At 44.9% G+C, this 21,752-nt stretch overlaps 1 protein-coding gene across 1 annotated transcript in view; it reads right to left on the reverse strand.

Annotated features, from left to right (window-relative positions):
- The window catches only part of CCDC92B (coiled-coil domain containing 92B), a 68,061-nt gene extending 50,602 nt beyond the window's left edge, over positions 1 to 17,459 (reverse strand). Inside the window, exons 1-2 of the mRNA XM_083172236.1 lie at positions 16,806 to 17,459; positions 7,869 to 8,016 (exon numbers count right to left, since the gene is read on the reverse strand). Of these exons, the coding sequence (XP_083028362.1) occupies positions 7,869 to 7,998 (130 nt within the window). The 5' untranslated portion in view covers positions 7,999 to 8,016; positions 16,806 to 17,459. The remainder of the gene's footprint in view (positions 1 to 7,868; positions 8,017 to 16,805) is intronic.
- Between the last annotated feature and the right edge of the window lie 4,293 nt (positions 17,460 to 21,752).

Consider the following 21,752-nt stretch of genomic DNA (forward strand, 5'->3'; position numbering starts at 1 on the left):
CCTGAGGCGTTGGCCGCAGGAGCTCATATTCGCCGGTCTGGGGCAGCGAGCCCCTGACTCGTTGAATACCGGAGCCGGCGAGGCTCCGGAACGTGGCGAATGTGCAGCGAATCCTAAAAAGGATTCGCTGCACCTCGCAGGTATTCACATTGAATACCGCCCAGAGTCTCTGAATAAAATTTTGCAACTGTAAAACACGTTAACAAAATCAGCACAATTGCTGGCGTATGCAAATTAGCAACACTTGCCGGATGTGTGTAGGTGTGCCCCAGCAGTGCTTGCGCCAGAGTTGTTTCACACACACACACGCACACGCACGTTCTGTAATTTTACAGGGGTTTATTGTACATTGGTTACACTGTACATAGATTGTTAGTGATATCTATAGAATCAGGGTCATAATAGTCCCGTTCTGCATGCCCGGTGCCAGGTGCCACTCCCTGGGCCAACACTATCTCCTCCACTGTTATCGCGTTCCACATCAGACGCCTCCGGCTCCTCCTCCTCATATATGGGGGTCAGTACAGGTTTAAACCTATGGAGCTTGTGCCTTCTGCAGGATGCTGGCCGTGAGGAAATTAGCTTCCATAAGATGTATCCCTGATCTTCATTGGAGAACTCGCCGTCGTTATTGCAGACATCGGCATTCTGAGCTCTCGCAGGTGTAGCGCTGTACACATCATCATCGTCACCACAACATTTACTGAGGCCGCAACCCATCTTGACAATGAACTTGAGCAATGATCACCAAGCCAGAGAGAAATGAGCACCAAGCCAAACAGCACAGACTGTGAGATCAGTAATGCCATGTGACATTATTGCTCTGTGACATCATCACTCTGTGAAGCTTCAGAGTTCAGAAATTGCCTATAGATCTGTGGGTGAATAGTTTGCAGACTTGCATTGGCGGGATATTTTTTCGTCTGGGCAGCGCCTATTTTCTTACAGTCATCTGCAACTTCTCAAATTAGCAATCCATGTTGAATTAGGCCCAATGTCCCACATACCAATGACCCAAAAATGATGCCCCAAAAAGTATTGCCCCGCACATTATGCCCACACATTTTGCCCGGCATAGTAATGCCCGCACAGTATTGCTCCACACAATTACATACCTCTCAACATGACCCATTCCAGAGGGACACAATGCTCTGTACATGGACTCCTTGCTAGTGACAGTTGTAGTGGTGGGGCTGTAGCGCAGTCCATATTACAAATAGGGGAGCCACACCAACTGCCACCCCAAGCACTGCCAAACATCCCCAGTCAGGACTCACTTCAGCTGATGCAGCTCCCCTATTTGAATTTTGGACTGTGCCACATCCCTGCCTCTACAACTGCCACTGGCAAGGAAGCCCAGGAACAGAGCATTTTGTCCCTCCTTGAGATATGCAATTATTGGGTGGGATTTAACTCTAACTGGGCAGCGACACAACAGCGATCAGGTCTGAATCAGGTCTATTATGCCTTACACAGTAATGCCCCGCTCTTTGGGCCTAATTCGGATCTGAATGCACGGCTGCGAATTCGCAGGCCGGGGGATTGTTGATTATGTGCGAGGCAATTCTGTGATAAAAGCCTGCTACTTTTTCTAAAGGCTGGCCATATCGCAGTTGATTGACAGGAAGCCGGCGTTTGTGGGTGGTAACCATCCATTTATTGGGAGTGTCAGGAAACAACACAGGTGTGCCCAGGTATTTTAGGGGAAGCCGTGTGACCTCATCCCCGGCCCCAAACAGCCTGTCTGTATCGCAACCTCCCAATAGGTCCTGGGCTACGCACAAACTGCACACAGTGCAAAAATCATTTGATGGTGGATTGCAGGCCTGCGATATGTTCACAAGCCATGCTAAGCAATTTGCAGGCTTGCACGGGTGTGGTATATGGTTCTGACAGTCGGGATCCCGACTGGCCGGACTCAGACAGCATGGCGAGCGCAACAAAGCCCCTTGCGGTCGTGGACCCCCATGAGGGAGAATAGCCTGTGGCTGTCGGGAACCCAGCTGTCGGCGATTAAACAGCGATTGGAGTCGACTTTATATAGTGTGGCGAGCGCAGCGAGCCACCAATCCACAGAGCCCGAAGCGTGGCGAGCGGACGCGTAATACCTGTGAAGTAATGCACGTCCCCTCGCGGGGCTCGCTGCGCTCGCCACGCTTTGGGCTCGGTGGCTCGCTGCGCTCGCCACACTATATACAATCAACTCGACGCCGTCGTGGATAGTGGGGGTATGAAAAGGTCGGAGGATGCGTACCGCCGCCCCTTGCGGGCTCGCTGCACTCGCCACGCTTCGGGTTGGCGTTCATCGTGGGGTGGCGTTAGCAATGGGGGGGCATTTGACCCATCAGGGTGGGTATACAATGAAAATTGGGGTCTGGGGGGCATTTAACATTGGGCCCAATGTAAAATCGGGTCTCAGGGACCATTTTACATTGGTTCCAATGTAAAAATCGGGTCGATCGCATCGCATGCGATTTGGTTGCATGCGATGCGATCGACCCGATTTTTTCGGACCCGATGGATACAATTAAAATTGCTGGCGCCGTGCTATGAAACAAGTACCAAAAATTGTCTAACCCATTTTTAAATGAATCAATTAAATCTGGCATCACAACCATATCTGGCAGAGTATTCAATACCATAACTGCCCTTACTGTAAAGAATCCCTTCCTGCGCTGGGTGAGAAACTTCCTCTCCTCTAACCTTAGGGGGTGACCGCGTGTCCTGTGTACAGTCCTTCTGGTAATCAGATCACTGTATTGACCCTTTATGTATTCTTATATATTAACCATATCCCCTCTTAAGGTGGCCATACACTACTGTGATTTTGTCCGGTGTCACCCGATTCTGAGGCATTGGCCGAGTATTCGGATGAAATCAGGGAAATCGCAAGTGTTTTCAATCAGCTACACTTTGATGCACGGTCCCGTACGCATGGAATCGGTGCCCCCAGATCGCAAGTGCTGCGCATACTGTAGGATTGGACAGCCCCCGGCAGCACTTGGTGGGAACACACGCAATATATCACATGGAAAAGGACAGCCTGCGTTATATCACATGCGTTCCTGCCTCCCGAGTAGGTCAAGTACTCCTGAATGCTATCACTTACATTACCCTCCAGCACATTACCCACTATTATTGTCAGACTTACGGGTCTGTAATTTCCTGGATGTGTTTTACTTCCCATTTTATATATTTCACTTTGGTGGGCGGCGTATACCTGAAAAATTAGCAGCCATGAGATCAGGTGTGAATCAGGCCCAATATCTAATCTGCACTGTATGATAACATAGCGTCTTAATTCAGACCTGATCGCACAGCTGCTAATTTCCAGAGCCCTGCAATCACGTATACGCCGTCCTGGCACAGTGAAATCCTGCCCTGTCCAAGGCTGTGAATTGCTTAGCAGGGCTTACAAAAATTGACTGGATAGTCGATTAGCTACAAATCCATTCGCAAGCCGCTAAACATTGAATGATTTTTCCAATGTGTGCAGTCTGCTTGTAGCCCAGGACTTACACGGCGGCTGCGACAGAAACAGGCTGATAGGGGTCAGAGCTGATGTCAATTGCCTTTCCCTTAACTGTCTGGGCAATCCTGCGTTTTCCCAGCCATTCACAAATAAACGTCTGTTTACCACTCACAAATGCTGGATTTCACCTGGCGTCCGGCCAGCAATCAAAAAAGTAGCAGGACTGTATCGCAGGATGGACTGTACGCAGGTACAGTCTATTGATATTTGGCAGCTGTGCAATCAGGTCTGAATTAGGTCCATCATTTTGGTATGCAGATACAGTCGCATACAATGATATGTGGCATGCCTATATTCTGTTTGTGATTGCAACTGTATCTGTATACCTAATTATGGGCCTTATTCTAGTTCACTCCTGGCAAAATCCTTCTTAGATGGACAAAACCATGCGCACTGCGGGGGGGGGGGGGGGGGGGGAGGGATGTAAAATGTGCAGAGAGAATTAGATTTGGGTGAGTTATTTTGTTTCTGTGCAGGGTAAATACTGGCTGCTTTATTTTTACACTGCAATATAGATCTCACTTTGAAGTAAAACCCCACCCAAATCTAATTCTCTCTGCACAAGTAACATCTGCCCCCCCTGCAGTGCACATGGTTTTGTCCCTCTAAGAAGGATTTTGTCAGAAAGAGTGAACTAGAATAAGGCCCTATGTTACATTGTTTGGCTGGAAAACACCGTTTTAACATTTTGTATGCAAATACAGTCGCCATTATATATAGAATATAAGATGCATATCATCAACAGAAGCTGCTTGCATCTGATTCACATAGTGATGCAAATAAGATGCATTTGGCAGGGAAAACTGGCAAAAATGACATGTACGGTACGTGACATATTTTAAAAGATCAAAATATATTTTTTATTTTCAAAATGAGAAATAATTAAAATATTTTTATTTGTTGCAAATGTGCTGTTATTATGTAATTGTTATTGATTTACATCATTTCCGAATATAACTTATCCCCAAAAAACCCAGCTCTATTTACAGTATGTCTAATCTTTATGGAGCTGTTTTGTGTGAGACTTTCTCACACAGATCCTGTTACATCCTCGCTTGCAACTGTTACACTATACAGCGAATTCCGGTTGGTCTGGAAAAAGTCAAACACTTCTTGGTCTAAAAATACCATGAGAAGTCAGGTCCGATTTGCATTTGGAGCATTAAAGAGGCATGCCATTACATTGGCCTAGTTCCGGGAAAAAATAGCAAAATAACGAATAGATCCCAAATATCGCACTGATGCATTTACAAATCCATTCACAAAAACGAAACATCGAAGAGTTTTTCCATCTGAGTAAGTATAAGGCTTCCACTAATCTGCTAAAGCACCAGGCTTGAATTGGTCATCATTGACGTCAGAGAACCATCCAAAACGCCTTGGCACGTCTGAGAAATGTTTCCACCTCTAAACGCTAGCTTCCTGACAATCACGATGCAACTGCTGGGAGTACGGTTCGATATTTTCAGCATGATGTGCATGAGCGGCCCTTAGGCCCTTTGATCGTCTTTTTCATGGCCATTAAAATTGTCTTAAACACTGATTGTTATAATAGAGTTCAGCTCACCCAGAGCTATAAAATATATTCCATATACTGTATAGTCTTGATACAATGAACTATACAAGATATTTAACCCCTTTTTCAGAGCTTTTGCAGCAATATAATGGTAAGCGCTGCACATGAAAGATCTCCCACTGATAGGTAAATGATTTTCAAGTACCTCTGTCAAAGTGTCAAAATCTCCATTGGCAAAGCAACATTTCTAGCTCTTTGGGTAATAGCTGCATCAATTTCAGGATCATTATTCCAAGAAAGCCAGATGAATCAAGAAGTGAAAAGAATGGAGAAATGAGGAAGTGGAGAAATTGCCCACAGCAGTCAATTAGCGCTGAGGTAGCATTTATCAAGTACATTCCCACAAAATGAGAGTAAAGGTCCATACACACTGGGCGATTATGCCCACCACGTATGGACAGCGATGACCGCTGTCAATGCTGGGGGGAAAGCCGCTCAGTGCATACACACTGAGCGGCTTTCCCCCTGCCCGGCGCCGTCAGCGGGGCGGGGGGGGGGGGGGGGGTGACGACGACAACAGAAGGGAATCCTATCCACCATGACATAACTGATCCTTAGGATGAGATATAAACACAATTTATTTAACTTAATATTTGTTTCTGACTCTGTTTTGAGCGGCTTTCAGCTCAAAGTCGCCCAGTGTGTATGGGCCTTTAGAAGCTGATTTCTTGCAACTTCTTTACTGTCCACACCACCACTCTTTTAACCACTCTTTTAACTACCTGAGACAACTAAAATTTTAGTACATTTACCCCATAGGGCTATATTCAATGCCCTATGGCGAGCTGTGACGGCGAGCAGTGCTTATAGTTTGCAGGTCAGTATTCAACTGACCCCCCTGGACTCGCCGTTTCCACCTTGCTGGTTTTTTTTTCAGCGAGGTGGAAACGGCGAGTGTAGCTGTCAAAACAGCGAGGGTCACCAATATATTCCGGGGAATCCTCGCCGTCAGAGGACCCCAGAACATAGAACAGGGTTGCCGACTTTTTAAATCTCCTCTCCGGGAGAAGCCCAGAGAGGAGACATTCAGCAGGAGTTCGTGGGGGCGGGGCTTGAACATGACGTCATTAAGCCCCGCCCCATGCTTGAAAATAATCTGTTTTGCACATCTCCGTGGAGGGGGCGGGGCTAAAATGACGCGATTATGACACTTTAGCCCCCGTACCCTCATCGGAGATAAGCATATCGGGTAAGGTTATTTAAATGGTGCGGCGTTGGAGTTTTAGCCGCGATCAGGGGTCCCCCAGAAACCGGGAGGTTTGCCCACCTTTCCGGGGGACCGGGAGGGGGAACCGATTTTCGGGACCCTCCTGGCCATTCCGGGAGGGTAGGCAACCCTGACATAGAATAGGGCAAACGGGTGGCGAGTGGGTCAGATGCCACCATCACCCTCACTGCAGATCTTAAATATGGTGGATTGTAATTGAATGGCAGAATGTTCTTTTAAGGGGGAGAAAAGAAATGTATTATTTATTTATTAGCAGTTTCCTATATAATGCACACATATTACGCAGCGCTTTACAGAGAATATTTGAACATTCACATCAGTCCCTGCCCCAGTGGAGCTTACAATCTATATTCCCTAACACATGTACACATTCTAGGGTTAATTTGTTGGGAGCCAATTAACCTACCAGAATATTTTTGGATTGTGGGAGGAAACCGGAGTACCCGGAGGAAACCCACGCAAATACAGGGAGAATATACAAACTCCGCGCAGTTAGGGCCATGGCGGGAATCAAACCCATGACCTCAGTGCTGTGAGGCAGTAATGCTAACCACTAAACCATCTGTGCTGCCCAATACTATGAAAATGGACATCAAAATATTTAATGGTGGTGGCAGGGAGGACCATTTTTAAACCTGTCAAGGTGGCTCAGGTCTCTGCTTGTCCTCCTCGGAATTAAATAACGGATCCCCCCAACTGTAGGTAAGTGTGGAACTCTCAATAAGTAGATAGAATATTGCAGTTGATATACTTTAAAGGCCCCCATACACTAGTGCGATTTGGCACAATTTTGCCTACGGATCGGGCCTAGAAATTGAGCCAAATTGCCTGTGTTTGACATCAACTATGACCCGATGCACGGTCCCGTGCATATCGGGTCACAGGTCGGAAGTGCTGCACATAAGATAAATCATATGTGCCATCTTTACCGGCATAGTATCGCATTTCACTAACCCGCAGCTACCCGGAAACAGTTTTATATGCGATAAATCGCATGCAATTCATCACATGTACAAAATGGCACATCAAGTCTGATGTGAGCACTCCCGGGGAGCTGCCAAGGGATCTCAAGGTAAATCGGGTCCGACTTGCCCTTAAGACAAGTCAGACAAATGTATGAGGGCCTTTAAAATTAGCCCAATAGAACCAGTGGCATTATTTATCATGCCATGGTCTTTAAGAGAAATGTTGGTTATACAATCGGCGGCATTTCTGATCACCCAATATCAGCTGATCAGCCCAATATTGGCTGTTAAGCTTAATACACATTGGATGACGGGATAATTTAACCTGATCAACCAAGTTATCGCAAAGGTGTATACCCAGTTTTAGCAATCAATCAGCTTTGATCAACTACAAATTTGCAGTTTGTTAAATAATGGAGAGAGACCCACACTGCAATACAGTACTTATATGACACTTTCTCTAATTCCATCAATTATTCTCCATACATGATACTCAAAATAAAAAAACACAGTGTACAATGGGAAATGAAACAGGCTGTTGAGGTAATAAAACAAATGAAAGCTCACCTGTACAACGTTTCTGCAGCCGTAAAATCTCTAGGTGAAGATCCTGCAACAGTTCCAGTTGTTCATTTTTTAGGAACGTAATGTTGCGTTCCACGCTTTGGATTTGCCGCTCCAAAGACTGTGTCTCCATTACACCGGGGGCCAGCTCCTGTGAAGAGTTACAAAGTCTACGATGAGTACTGCCAATAAGATTACAGATGCAGTGCTATGAGAAAGATGAGTGCAGTAACAGATGTGAATGTGTTTGCAATATTCCTTTGGAATTCCTTTTTTGAAACATGTTATGTTTATTAAACAGAGGTGTGAGTTCATGCCAGTCGCCCGTAACCAAGGCGGAGTATGGTGCCCCTCTTAAAAAAAGGCAGAACAAATATGGTGTGTATTATACACACACACACACACGCATATACAGACCCTCCAACTGTACCGATTTAGCTGGTACAGTACTGTTTTTTAATGGTCTGTACCGGCTAAATCTAACTGTACCGAATTTACCGATTTTTTTGTATCCTGCTCCTCAGTCCCTGGGAGTTGTAGTTTTCAATTCCTTTGCCGATGGCTGCTCTTCCAGCAGCGTGAGCAGAGCAGGGGAGTGACTGCAGACTACATCTCCCAAGGTGCTCTGCGGGGGGGGGACTCAGCGGATCTGCCACCCCCTGCTCACACGCACGCATACATAGGGTGAAGGTGCTGGGAACTTCAGACGCCGCCTCAGCAGTCATCAGTGAGGGTATTGTGTTACTTTGCTAGGGGTTACATTTACATGCTTGTTGCCAGGGGTTTTGGCTGCAAGATGTAGGTGCTGCACAGCCTGCCTCCCACCTCCTTCCTCCCGAGTCCCTCCCCTGCTCGTCTGCCACTGGCAAGCCACAGGCTAGGACTTCCACCTCCTTCCTGCCTCCCCATATCACTTGTACCTCCTTCTTAACTCACTCTGGCCCTGCAGTGTTGTCCAGGCTCCTGTCTGCTGTCATCCGTCTGCAGATAACAAGCAGGGACAGAGCTGCCGGGAGGATCAAGGCAGAGCTCTTTGGAATGTGGCTGCCAGTAGCTGCTGCTTATACAGCGTCACTGGCAGAGCACAAAATAACTTCATCCGCAGCGCTTGACTGAGCTCAGCTGTGCTGTGGGCTGCAGAGGCAGAGTACTTGCTGGTCTCCTGCAACCAGGCTCTGGCCATCTGTGCTGCACAAACTCAGCAGCTCCTGCCGATTCAGCCATGATGCAGATCAACATGGCTTTCTCATATTCAGGTGCTGCTGAGGTACCTGGCTGCAATTTTATTGATAAAACGTGTCCCTGGTATGTGGCCACGCCCACTTTAACGGTGGCCACACCTACTTTACAAACGGCCACGCCCACTTCACAAATGTGTACCGATTTCTGCCCTCCAGATGTTGGAGGGTATGGTATATATATTATATATATATATATATATGTCTAGTGTCCGTGAGTCTCCGAAACACTGCCATCTGCTAGCAGAGAGAGAAACTACACCTCTTTCTCACACATGCACAAACACAGAAAGTAGCAGACTAGCTGTTGAAGCTTATGCTTGGAGCATGCTTACCCACAGTGAATTGGCAGGTCTCCAGTTCTGCTGTGTGACAACCAGTGGTGGCTCATACCTTATGGCAGGAGGGGAGCTGCCACTGGCCACAATGCAGGCACATCCCCCCCTGCTGCCGCTACTCCATGTCCCCTCCACAGGGACAGGGCTGGTGCATGCGCAATACAAACCTTTGTACTGCGCATGCGGCCAGCTTCTATGGGCTGCTTCAGCAACAGGCTCAAGGATGACAGGCACTGGGACTGGCGCGTGCGCAGTAACAACGTAGGTCCTGCGCATGCAAAATCCCCAGATTTTATGGGCTCCCACTCAGCAGCCCACAGAGAGGCGTCCCGGAGGGAGGGAACACCACCCACTGGGACTGCCTTGGTGACTGGCAGGTTAGATTTCCAATAGCAAGTCACTACCAGTCACAGTGAAGCCAGAGCAGTCTCACAATAGTTACCACTTGTGCAGCTTCTTATGGATAGCTACCTGTATCATAATGCTTGTAGGGCATCTGCCGGGTGGTTTAGCACTTCTACCGAGCCTTATCTGAACATTGTCAGGTGGCAGGTGGCAACAGAGTTACTTCAACTATAAGGATGACTGGATAAGGTTTTAGGGGGTTTTATTCAATTTCACAACATTTTTTTAAAAGTTAACATATTGCTTTACTTTTGCGTCACATGGAAAAACACAACTTCTTTGAGTGCTGTGTGACAGAAAACTATCTGTGGGAGAGGGGTGATAATTGCAAAACCATTTTAAGATATTCCAAGGTCAATGTTCCCCCACTCCTTGTTAACTCTCACAGTATGGTTTACTTATTACAAGTACAGTCTTGTTATTTAATAGCCACATCTTGTACTATATCCCCCCCTCCAAAAGCAAATATGGAGTCTTCCGTGCTGGAAACCCCTGCTCCCGTAAGGCATGTGTGTGACCGCGCTGAATGCTGCACATTTTCTCTGCAGTAATCTGATGGAAAAACCAGCTCACTGCATGCTCCTGATCGCTTATCACTGCTGTATAGTTATGGACGCACCATGCCTCTGACATTGCAATCTTTGTACTTTCAGTCACCACACATTTATGTCACACTACGTGACACAGACACTGTTTCATTTTCTGTATTTCTATTAAACTGATCAGCAATTCATCACTGCTTACATTAAAAGGAATAAGGACATATGCCGGTTACCAATGGATTTCTAACACTGTACCGGGATTGCATAGTAGTACATGCACAAAGATTTTTTTTGAGCCGACATGTGCCGGCAGGTGGTATTTCATGCCCTACCATCCACTAGGGCAGGGCTGGGCAATTGCGGCCCTCCAGATGTTGAGGAACTACACATCCCAGCATGCCTTGCATCAGTTTCAGCATGGCCACATAGCAAAACTAATGCAAAGCATCCTGGGATGTGTAGTTCCTCAACATCTGGAGGGCCGCAATTGCCCAGCCCTGCACTAGGGCGTGTAGGGAAAATAGAATACTGTGTCCTGGGTGCACAAAGCATGACGAGTGCAGCGAGCCATGTGAGGGGACACGGTATGTCGACATTAGGCCAAAAAAAACCCTGCAAATCTCATGTCAACCTTTTGACTGGTGACCTTGCCATTGTCGACCTAATGCTTGTGTCAACCTTCCAACCTTAGCCACATCGACCTCCAGTGGTTGTCCCAATGTATGTTTACCTAATATGGGTCAAGCTAATGACCCATACCCCAAAAAACTAATGTCCGCCACCTGTTACATTAGCTGTAAAATGTAGAAAACGGGGGCTCGATGATAGCAAATATTCCTTAAATTAGTGAATCTGTGCAACCAGAATCTCACGCCCCACCAGCCTTCTCTGCACACATTGGGCCTTATTCTAGTTCACTCTTTTTGACAAAATCCTTCTTAGATGGACAAAACCATGTGCACTGCAGGTGGGGCAGATGTAACATGTGTAGAGAGAATTAGATTTGGGTGAGTTGTTTTGTTTCTGTGCAGGGAAAATACTGGCTGCTTTATTTTTACACTGCAATATAGATCTCACTTTGAAGTAAAACCCCACCCAAACCTAACTCTATCTGCACATTTTACATCTGCCCCACCTGCAGTGCACATGGTTTTGTCCATCTAAGAAGGATTTTGTCAGAAAGAGTGAACTAGAATAAGGCCCATTATCTGTAACTAGAAATAATAAGAAGTAAATAAATGAATACCGTCTATAACAATTCAGATCTCCCTCCTGGGTAATATTGCCCTAATCTTGCGCCTAGATGGCCTACAGTATATATGTTAGTGCCCTAATTTCTGTTGATGACAGTATAAAATGCTTTTATGCTCAGCTCTCTCTTGTTCTACTTCTTACTAGTTGTTTTCGGATAAAAATAGACATAGCTTCATCTCTGAATACAGTCACTGAGCTTGGGGGCTGTCTGCTGGGAAAGGAACATATAGCAAAAACTAGATTGCAATGACTTAATATATACAGTAAAAGGTTACAGGCTAAACAATCAGTATGTGTTGCAGTGAAAATGCTTGAAACAATCACATCATCATAAAAATGATCAGTAGTCCTTACAGTGCAGGAACTATTATCTGGGGGAAAATAAACTGGGGAAGATATATTTTGGAATGCATGTCTGGAGTGGAATATCACCAAAAGTATACCTTGTAGGCATTATATTTTAGATCTAGATCTTAACACAATCATGAAACGGATGATCTCACAAATATCCTCCAGTCCCTCTGCCGTTTTCCCTGTTGTGACAATTCTGTGATTCTAGTCTGTAATTTAAGTATGGGTTCTAAAATGACGCCATAAGGCTTGAGATCATTCATTTTTTAAAAGGTGAGGAGCCTTTAAAAATGTGTTATACAATATGAGCTCTCTGAAAAATTGCAAATTCAAAAACTTTGGGGGTGGAATTCTGTGAATTTATGTTTCACAGCATCAAAGGATAACCATGATCTTCTGTCCAAAAGATCAGCCTTTGTCCATGGGGTAGAGTATGCAGGGGCATTGCCGTAAGTGAAATCAGAAAGTACGGTATGGTATGGCACACATCCCAGATTATGGCAGATAATACCAAGGGAGAGCCCCGCCAGCCCAGTTCTGGAATCTTGAGAAATCCTCCAAAGCTTATGCTGGGTACACACCAGGACGACTAGGGCCCGATCCCCACAATCTCGATCCAATTCCGATCAATTGGATGTAGATTGTGTGCTTATTGGGCCCTTTTCTGACCTGCTGTGGACCGATACCGATCCGATGCGCGGTCCCGCGGGTCGGTCGTTATTGAGATCCTACCTGCTGCAGGTAGGATCTCAATGACGACCATACAGCCGGGTGCGGGTCGCCATCGGATCGGACCCGCTCACGGTGCACATCGTGAGCGGGTCGTGCCCCCCCTCGTCACCGTGAGCGGGTCGGACGAGACACTGACGACCCGCTCACGATGTGCATCGTGAGCGGGTCGTCCTGGTGTGTACCCCGCATTAGAGATGTGTGAAAGAACAAAATGATTAGCTTCAATATACAACTACAGAGAGGAGGCCATTCTATTAAATTAAATGAGTTCAATGCTGGGGAAGCCTCTACCTCTGAATTTCTAGAATTTAAAGATTCTAGGGAAAGTTTCAACATAAAATATTTCTTTTTTTGTTGCTACTTCTTTTGGAGATGCAGTGGTTTGTGGGTGGGTGGGTGGGGGGGTTTAGTTGGATTTGGTGGAGTTTATTAGATTACCATATGATTCCATCATTCGGAAAACATTGGGTAGGTAGATACTAAATTGTTTCAGTGTCGACATTATGTCATGATTCCTTTTCAATAGAATACTGTGGGCCAGATTCTCTAAGCTTCAAAAGTGATAAAATGAAGAGTGATAAACAGCCAGCCAATCAGCTCCTACCTGCCATGTCACAGACTGTGTTTGAGAAATGTCAGGCAGGTGCTGATTGGTTAGCTGTTTATCACTCTTCATTTTATCACTTTTGAAGCTTAGAGAATCTGGCCCTGTAACTGTTAAAATATTAGAATAAAACCAGTATCACAATTATATTACATTGAAAAAGAAAGAAAACAGTTTATTTCAGAGGTTTCCAAACTCGGTTCTTAAAGGACCTAACAGTCCATGTTTTAAGAATATTCCTACCCGAGTACAGGTGAGATAATTAGTACATCAGTCAATATTATTTACCGCAACTATCTGTGCTCAACACTGGGCAATCTCAAAACTTGGACTGCTAGGGACTCGGGAATCTTGAGGACTGAGTGTTTTCATTAATTTTGAATTACAATCTTGTTTTTAATTCTCTCTACTTGTGCTTATACTTGCCTACTTTTGAAAACTAGTTTCAGGGAGATCATAGTTGGTAGTAGAATTTTGCACAGCACCCCATTGAGGGGGCATGTCATGCTCCACCAAAAGGGCGTGTCTAGTTCCAAATATGGAGAGATTGTGGCACCTAGAAGCGTGGGTGTGTACTGCTACATCTGAGAGGAATCTTTTAAAATTACTTATATCCAAATGTGGATGAGCCCCAGAGCAGTTAGTAAGAGCTACTATACTTGGTAAAGTGATGGGAAATGGTGCGGATGATTCAATGTAAATGTATATGTCTCTCATTCCTTTTTTCCTCAAAAAATGTAACATTATAAGGTGGGCCAGGTGTAATGAGGGAGATTGCTAGACTAATGAGGGAGAGAGGGAGATTGTTGCTATTTCAGGGAGTCTCCTGCAGAATGCAGGAGGGTAGGCAACTATGACTTGTGCTTCCCTTATTCTTTTACTGTTTTCCTATTCCAATACATTCATGTGACACATCCACAATTGTGTCACACTTACTGGGAAACACTGTCAGCTGATGTATACAAGTATATATAGCACTTGCCATCAATAAAATCCTAAATAGCATTTGTTATCTCTAAACGGGGAATTGGACTTTCTGTATGTAAAACAAAGATGTTTATTTAAGTTCATATACATCTCTAGCCATTGTCACCAGATCTCAAAACCCCAAGAAACAAAGATCAAAGGTTACATAATATTATTAAGGGAAGTAAACATTTCAGTAGTGGTGACAACTTCTTTCCCACTCTCAGAACCTCTCCTGCATTCTCCGGCCCAATCCCTGCGTGCTTAGCTTCAGATTCCCCAATAGCAGTCTGTAACCAATGTGAAAGACTCCTCCATTATGCCATTGACAAAACTTTCAAGGACAGCAATTATCGCTACCACTGTCCCTCTGAATTACACTTAGTACATAATGAGGGTATTTTCATTGAAATACTGACCAATATTAATACATAGGCCACTAAGTGTTATGCGGGACCTGCATCACATACAAAGCAGTGAACCAACTCATTATGACCTCAACATTTCAGCCTGGGTGGAAACACAATGATCTGCAAAACTGGGCAGTATAGACTAATGGTTAGTATTACTGCCTTACAGCACTGTGATCATGGATTTGATTCCCACTATGAATTTATACGAGTGGAGTTTGTATATTCTCCATGTGCTTGTGTGGGTTCACTCCAGGCACTCTAGTTTCCTCCAGCAATCAGAAAAATAGTGGTAGGTGAACTTGCTCCTAAAAAAAATCAACCCTAGTATGAATGTGTGTTTATTTCCATGTGGTAGGGAATACACGGGCAGATGTGTGAGGGAGGAGAAGTGAGCCAGTGAAGAAGTTGCCCATGGCAACCAATCAGCACTGAAGTAACATCTATAATTTGCATAATATTAAATTATACAGAGCAGCTGGCTCACTCCTCCCTTATCACTGCTTAATACATCTTCCCCATAGATCCTAGGCTCCACTGGGGCAGGGACTGATGTGAATGGGAAAATATTCTCTGTAAGTACAAATAACTGTTAGTAAATAAACTGTACTAATGTAATTGTGTGAATAAACATAATTGTAAATGACTAATACAGAATAGAGATCTTGTTCGGAATATGCAGCAGATTTGCTTCTTGCAGGAAGTCACTTAATAACAATAGTCTAGGACACATCAAATGTGGTTCCAGCTCAAGAGAAAATCAATGTTGTCTATTCAAGCGGAATAAAGGACAACGTCAACTTCTAATGCAGCATTACATGTGCACACTCTAGTCTAGAACTGTGTATATATATATATATATATATATATATGTATATTTACACGCACACACACATATATTATATACATGCATACAAACATCTCTTCAAATCAGGAACTGCTTGAGGTAAAAGGTAAGGTTCTAGGACACAGCCCCCAATGGAGACATCTCCATTTTTTCCAACTTCATCCTAAGCTCCTGCTCCTGTTACTTTCCTACTCAGAGCCTGATTACAAAGTGCGTCACGGAATGAACTATACTGTACTATATCTAGAGATAAGACAATACACCAGTGTCTCATCTACAAGCAGAGCAGAAGGGGCATCGTCTACTTTTAGAACAGAAGGTCCATTTCTTGTACGTCAAGCTATTATGAAATGTACCAAACAGCACTAGGGAAGCAGACCTGCTTAAGTACCAGAAAGTGCCAGAGAAAATGATTCACCACAGACTGTGTTTCTGAATAGCATAATGCATCACTTTCATGTTTAATTCATTACACCCATGTGCGCAATGGATGCTGCTGGCAGGGGTTCTTAAAGGAGAACATAATATATATATATATATATATATATATATATATATCCAAACATACTCTACCATATATTTGAGGTTTTTAGATCCAAGTTGACAATCGTATTTTGAAATGTTATAATATCACATGCATATGTGTGTGTGTTTGTGTGTGTCTACTGTGTACATATATTTACTTATATGAGTATACTGTAAATATGTATATATATATATGTGTGTGTGTGTGTACTGTATATATATTTACTTATATGAATGTGTGTGTGTGTGTGTGTATGTGTGTGTGTGTGTGCACACTCAGGCCTGTGGTTATTGACATTTTAAGTGAGACACAAATAGACACAATGTAATGAAAGTGCTTTCTGGTTCCTGGAGTGCTAGCAGCATCTGTACTAATGACCTCAAACCCAAGGTTAGTAGTACTGACAATTCAATATATACTGTAATTAATAATGAAAGTACCAAACAACATTCACTTGTCACCACAGCAGCCCATATTGCACAGTGCAAATAGCAGTCTCCTTGGAGTCAGCGCCATGGACACCTCCCATGACGTATAGGGGAACTTCAGAAAGTGCCAGCACTGTGACAGATCCAAGGGCAGACACTGGGATATACATAACAGGCGCTGAGGGGAGGACATGGGGGCACCGTGCCCACCCCCTGTGATTGCCCAGCTGGCATGCAGAAGCACAGTGAGCACTTTCCCATGATGAATTGTTTACATGCAAGGAGCACAGCCATCTTACCTGCAAAGGAGAATGCGAGGAGGGGGTCTGCTGCAGTCACCTCATTAGGACTGGGGGAGATCTATAGGGGCTGGCTGGGGGAGATCTATAGGAGCTGGCCTGGGGAGATCTATATGGGGCTGGCTGGGGGAGATCTATAGGAGCTGGCCTGGGGAGATCTACTGTATAGGCTCTGGCTGGGGTAGATCCACAGGGGCTGGTGGAGAGCGATCTCTAGGCTCTGGCTAGCGGAGATCTATAGGTTCGGGCTGGGTTGGGGGAGATCTATAGGCTGTGACTGGTGGAGAGCTATACGGTGCGAATTAAAGGGGTGCACGGGAAGTTGAAGCCGCGGTGCAGTCAGGGGTGATCCAGCAATTCCTTCCTTCCTCACTCTGCAGCCTCCGTGCGGAGGGACCGGGCATCCCGTGCGATGTACTGCAGGCCGCCCTCTCTGGGGCTGGTGGCTGGGCTGAAGCTGAGGCGTAAACAGAACAACGTGACGGGAACTGGTGAGCTCAGAGACTGGGGGCTCTCATCACCTCCCAGTAACTGAGACAGATAGGGGGGGGGGAGGGATGGAGCCTCATCAGCATGATGAAATCATCACTGGCACCTCCCAGGGGACACGCTGCTGCTGCTGCTGCTGCTGCTCTCGGTGCTGCACAGGAGGAGGAGGATGCTGGAGAGCTGGAGTAGGCTGCTTGTGTTGTTGCCTGTCCCTGCAGGAGAGGATCGGGGCTGCCCACTTTTCCTTCGCGTTGGGCTTCTGCTGGGTGCAGGGAGGCTATGGCTCAATTCTCAGCCAGGGCAACCATCAGTGGGAGACTGCAGGTACTCCAGACAAGGGGCTCAAATACAAAGGGGGCCCCCGGCCCAGGAGACTGAAGTTTAAAAGTATAATTTGTCATAAACAAAGTTCAAATTTGCTTTGGAGCAATGTAGAGGTGAAGTCTATTGATGCTTGCCATCGATGGTGTTTTTGCAACCAGCCATCAATAGTAATAAACTATGTAATGGACAAATTCGATAGTTTTAGCTATCAATGGTCATCCATTCTCTTTGACTGACTGGCCAATCAGAATGTGGGAGTGGGGCTTCAGGGTTTTTGGGAGGTGGGGCTATACTCCGTGTCCCGGCACCTTAAAAAAAAAACCGTGTTTCTGCTGTGCCAGGACAAACATCGGGTTCTCCCCATCACTGGCAAAAGTATTCGATATCGACCATAAACCATGAAGAGTTTAAATGATCAATGGTCGATGGCCATCCCTAGCCAGTGCTGCCAACACAGAAATCCACTATGGCATGGTGGGAGAAACCATGCAATGGGCTGCGGTTGACTTCCAGCTGTGTCCATGTCGACTGTGTCAACATTCAGGTAAAAAAACAGTGAAAAAACCCATGTCGACCTCGCAACCTGTCGACCTAACCCATGTCGACCTTGTCCCATGTCGACCTAGACACCTGTCGACCTTGCTGCCTTCGACCCAACGGTGTTTTGTTTATACAGTACAATGATAACTTAATAAGCCTAAGTGTAACTAATACTACTTTCAGACCGCAAATGCCATGTCGCACACGGGATTAGGACACGGGCCCCATCCCCAGAGCAACACGGCAATGCGGTCTGAAAGTTCCGACACCAACACGGCATATTGCCGTGTCGGTGACGTCACATGGGGCGGTGCTGGGCGGCGGCGCGTCATCGGGGGCTTGGGAGGAGGCAGTACTTGGAGCGGACAGTGCTGCCTCCTCCATACTGTGAACGGGACACGGGTCGCTCGACCCAGGCACCCATTCACACTGCACTTGACACGGGTCATAGCCGTGTTCAACCCTGGTCAATACCAGGGTTGAACACCCGTGTTGCTCAACCCGTGGTGCCCTTTTCAGACCGCACCGTGACCCGTGTTTAGGCCCCGCGAATACGGCAATAAGCCATGTTCGGAGTGCGGTCTGAAAGCGGTATTAATGATCCAACTTGATTTATTTGTTTTCATACTGTATACCATGTTCTTAATAAATAATAGCACTTTCACATCACACCTCGGACCCGAGTTTTTGACAAGTAGGTGACATGGACCCGGTTGAAGATGCGGTGAGAAAGTACCACAGCTTATAACCAAGTTCGACCATCCCAGCAATTCAACCCAGGTTATAAGAGGTGTTAAACCTGGGTCGCCCTCTGTATAATGGGCGACCCGGGTTAAATGTGAAAGCGGGACTGACCCAGCTTTGTGATATGAAAGGGGTATAATTGGAGCAGGAATAAGAAGTTAATAAGAAGCTACATAAGAAGATACATAAAATGCTAACCCTGCTACTTATCCATCCGAACCCTGCAAATGGTTTGAATGTCTCAGATTGAATAGATGGAGGAGGGATGGGAAGTGGTGCAGTTGTTTCACATTAATATGCTCACATCTGGCCTTATTGTAGTTCACTCTTAGAGGCAAATTCCTTCTCAGATGGACAAAACCATGTGCATTGCAGGTGGGGCAGATGTTACTTGTGCAGAGAGAATTAGATTTGGGTGGGGTTTTTCTTTAAAGTGAGAGCTTAATGCAGTGTAAAAAAAAAGCAGCCAGTATTTACCCTGCACAGAAACAAAATAACTCACCCAAATCTAATTCTCTCTGCATATTTTACATCTCCCCCCTGCAGTGCACATGGTTTTGTCCATCTAAGAAGGATTTTGTCAGAAAGAGTGAACTAGAATAAGGCCCATAGTCATGTGTAGAACAAAGAATAATACAGTATGTGCATGTTTGCAGTGTACTGTTTCCATGTTTGCCCGCTGCGTTTCCAATTAAAATAATTCCACATCAATTATTCAACTTAATCCAGGATTATTCAGTAGATAAATCTGTCACAGTAACGATATTGTAAACCATACAGTAATAATCCCAGAGAAATGGCCTATAATTACACAGCTAAATTAAAGTTCTCCACGTTGCCTTGTGTGACCCAACAAGAGATGGGGGATGTATTAAGTCTTCTAATGTGCGGAGAACTGGACAAATGGAGAAGTTGCTCATAGAAACCAATCAGATTTGCATGATCAATTTATAAATGCTAATTAGAAGCCAATTGGTTGCAGTGACAAGCAGTATTTTCACATACAGTCCACAATCTCTCTCTTGCGGAACATGCAAGCAAGAGCTGGAGTCTGGGGGAGCGGTAGAAGAATCTAGTAACGACCCTGGTCTTTTTATACACTGGATACTGTATAGAATTCATGAAGCTCCTCAGGTAAACTGGTGGATAGAAGGAAAAGAATGCGATAAATTGTGCTATTAATAGACTGATAAAAAGTCTTATCCTACCGTGTGCATTTCTGTGTTTCACAAGGTTTGTTCTCTTATCACATTTACATTTTTAATCTGCCAGACGTTAATCTTGTAATGATCTCATTTGCAGCTACGTATTGAATTAATCAACTTTAAATTTGATTTATTTTTCTTTCCTACAGGGCTTTACTTTCTTATTAATTTTGCAGACATCATGAAACCAGAAACCAATCACCAGCATCTTATCGCTAGGTGTCTACCTCACCAATGGTACGATGTAGAAAGTGAAAGAATGTGTAAAATCCTCCAAGAACAGCAATTTGTCAGAGTTTTCATCGCATCCTCTATGGAACTCTATATAAATTGGAGGCCTGGTGTTATAGCAGTCCCATTAGGTTGCTATGGCACTGCGATATGGCAACAAGGATCAAGCTCTAGAAAGCATACCCTCCTCAGAGTTTGAGCCTGATAGCTGAAGCCATCATAAGTCATTGTAGCTTATTGACTACAGTTCTGCAAAGTCATCTGGACAGGAATCTAACAGAGGCCTCTGTGCTAGTGGCAACTGGCATTTGTGCAGCCTGATGACCACATACGTATGCGTATTACATCTCTTAGGTCAGGCATGTCCAAACTATGGCCCTCCAGCTGTTGTTAAACTACAAGTCCCATCATGCCTTGCCACAGCTTTGGGAATACTAAAACTATGGCAAGGCATGCTGGGATGTGTAGTTTCATAAAGCTGGTGGGCCACAGTTTGGACATGCCTGACAAGTCAGAAACCCGGAAGCAATGACATATGCTGGACAGCTGAATATTATGGGACTGTCCTGGCTAGAAGAAGATGGGAGACTACTGGCAGATCTAATGGCCGGTAAGTATGCCAAGTTGTCTATTTATGAGTACAATAAGATGGGATATATTCAAGACATCTTGACAAAGGTGTTTGACACACCGAAACGCGTCGACAGCCAGTGTGGAGTGGGAGCAGTCAATACCCTTTTTAACCCTACATTTGATGTATGTATTTTTTCAATTACTGTTTTTATCTGGATGTTGTTAAGACCAGTGTGGTCTATGTACTGTAATTTTGGATTTTTACTTGGGATCCCACTGTCATGGGGAAAGAGGATTTTTAATTATACTTTGGAATAAAATCACTACAACTTTTTAAGTAATTTGTGAGATAAGAATTTTCTAAAGAAAAGGTTAGCCATTTTCTGACTCCCTGTATCCCCTCTGCATGTTTACTGGCCACATTGTGGAAAAAGGAAAAATAAACATCCAGGGGACTATAGGGCCAAAGAAAACGCTACGTGAACACAAAGACTTACTCAACCGTAAGTCTGGTATGCACATCTATTTCGGATTTGTCCAGAAACATTAACCCCTCTGGTACACTGCACTTTTGCACTAATACGGTGAAGGCATCTTCTGGTCACGGGGTCTTCACACTTTAAAGATACCTTTATGCACCTTGAAAAACACCACAAAGTGTCAGTCTGGGTACGCTCGTTGTACAGCATTCTATATTGAAACATTTTTCAGGAACACACGTACATGTATATGTGTGTATGTACACACATGTATGTATAAATAATTTGAGACGATTTCACACATTGTTTTTTATTAATTTTTCACCTCCATATTAATCATCTGGACGGAGAATCACTCTGGA

Source organism: Crinia signifera, chromosome 2 (assembly GCF_055691185.1).
Source record: "Crinia signifera chromosome 2, ASM5569118v1, whole genome shotgun sequence".
NCBI classification, from domain to species: Eukaryota; Metazoa; Chordata; class Amphibia; order Anura; family Myobatrachidae; genus Crinia; species Crinia signifera.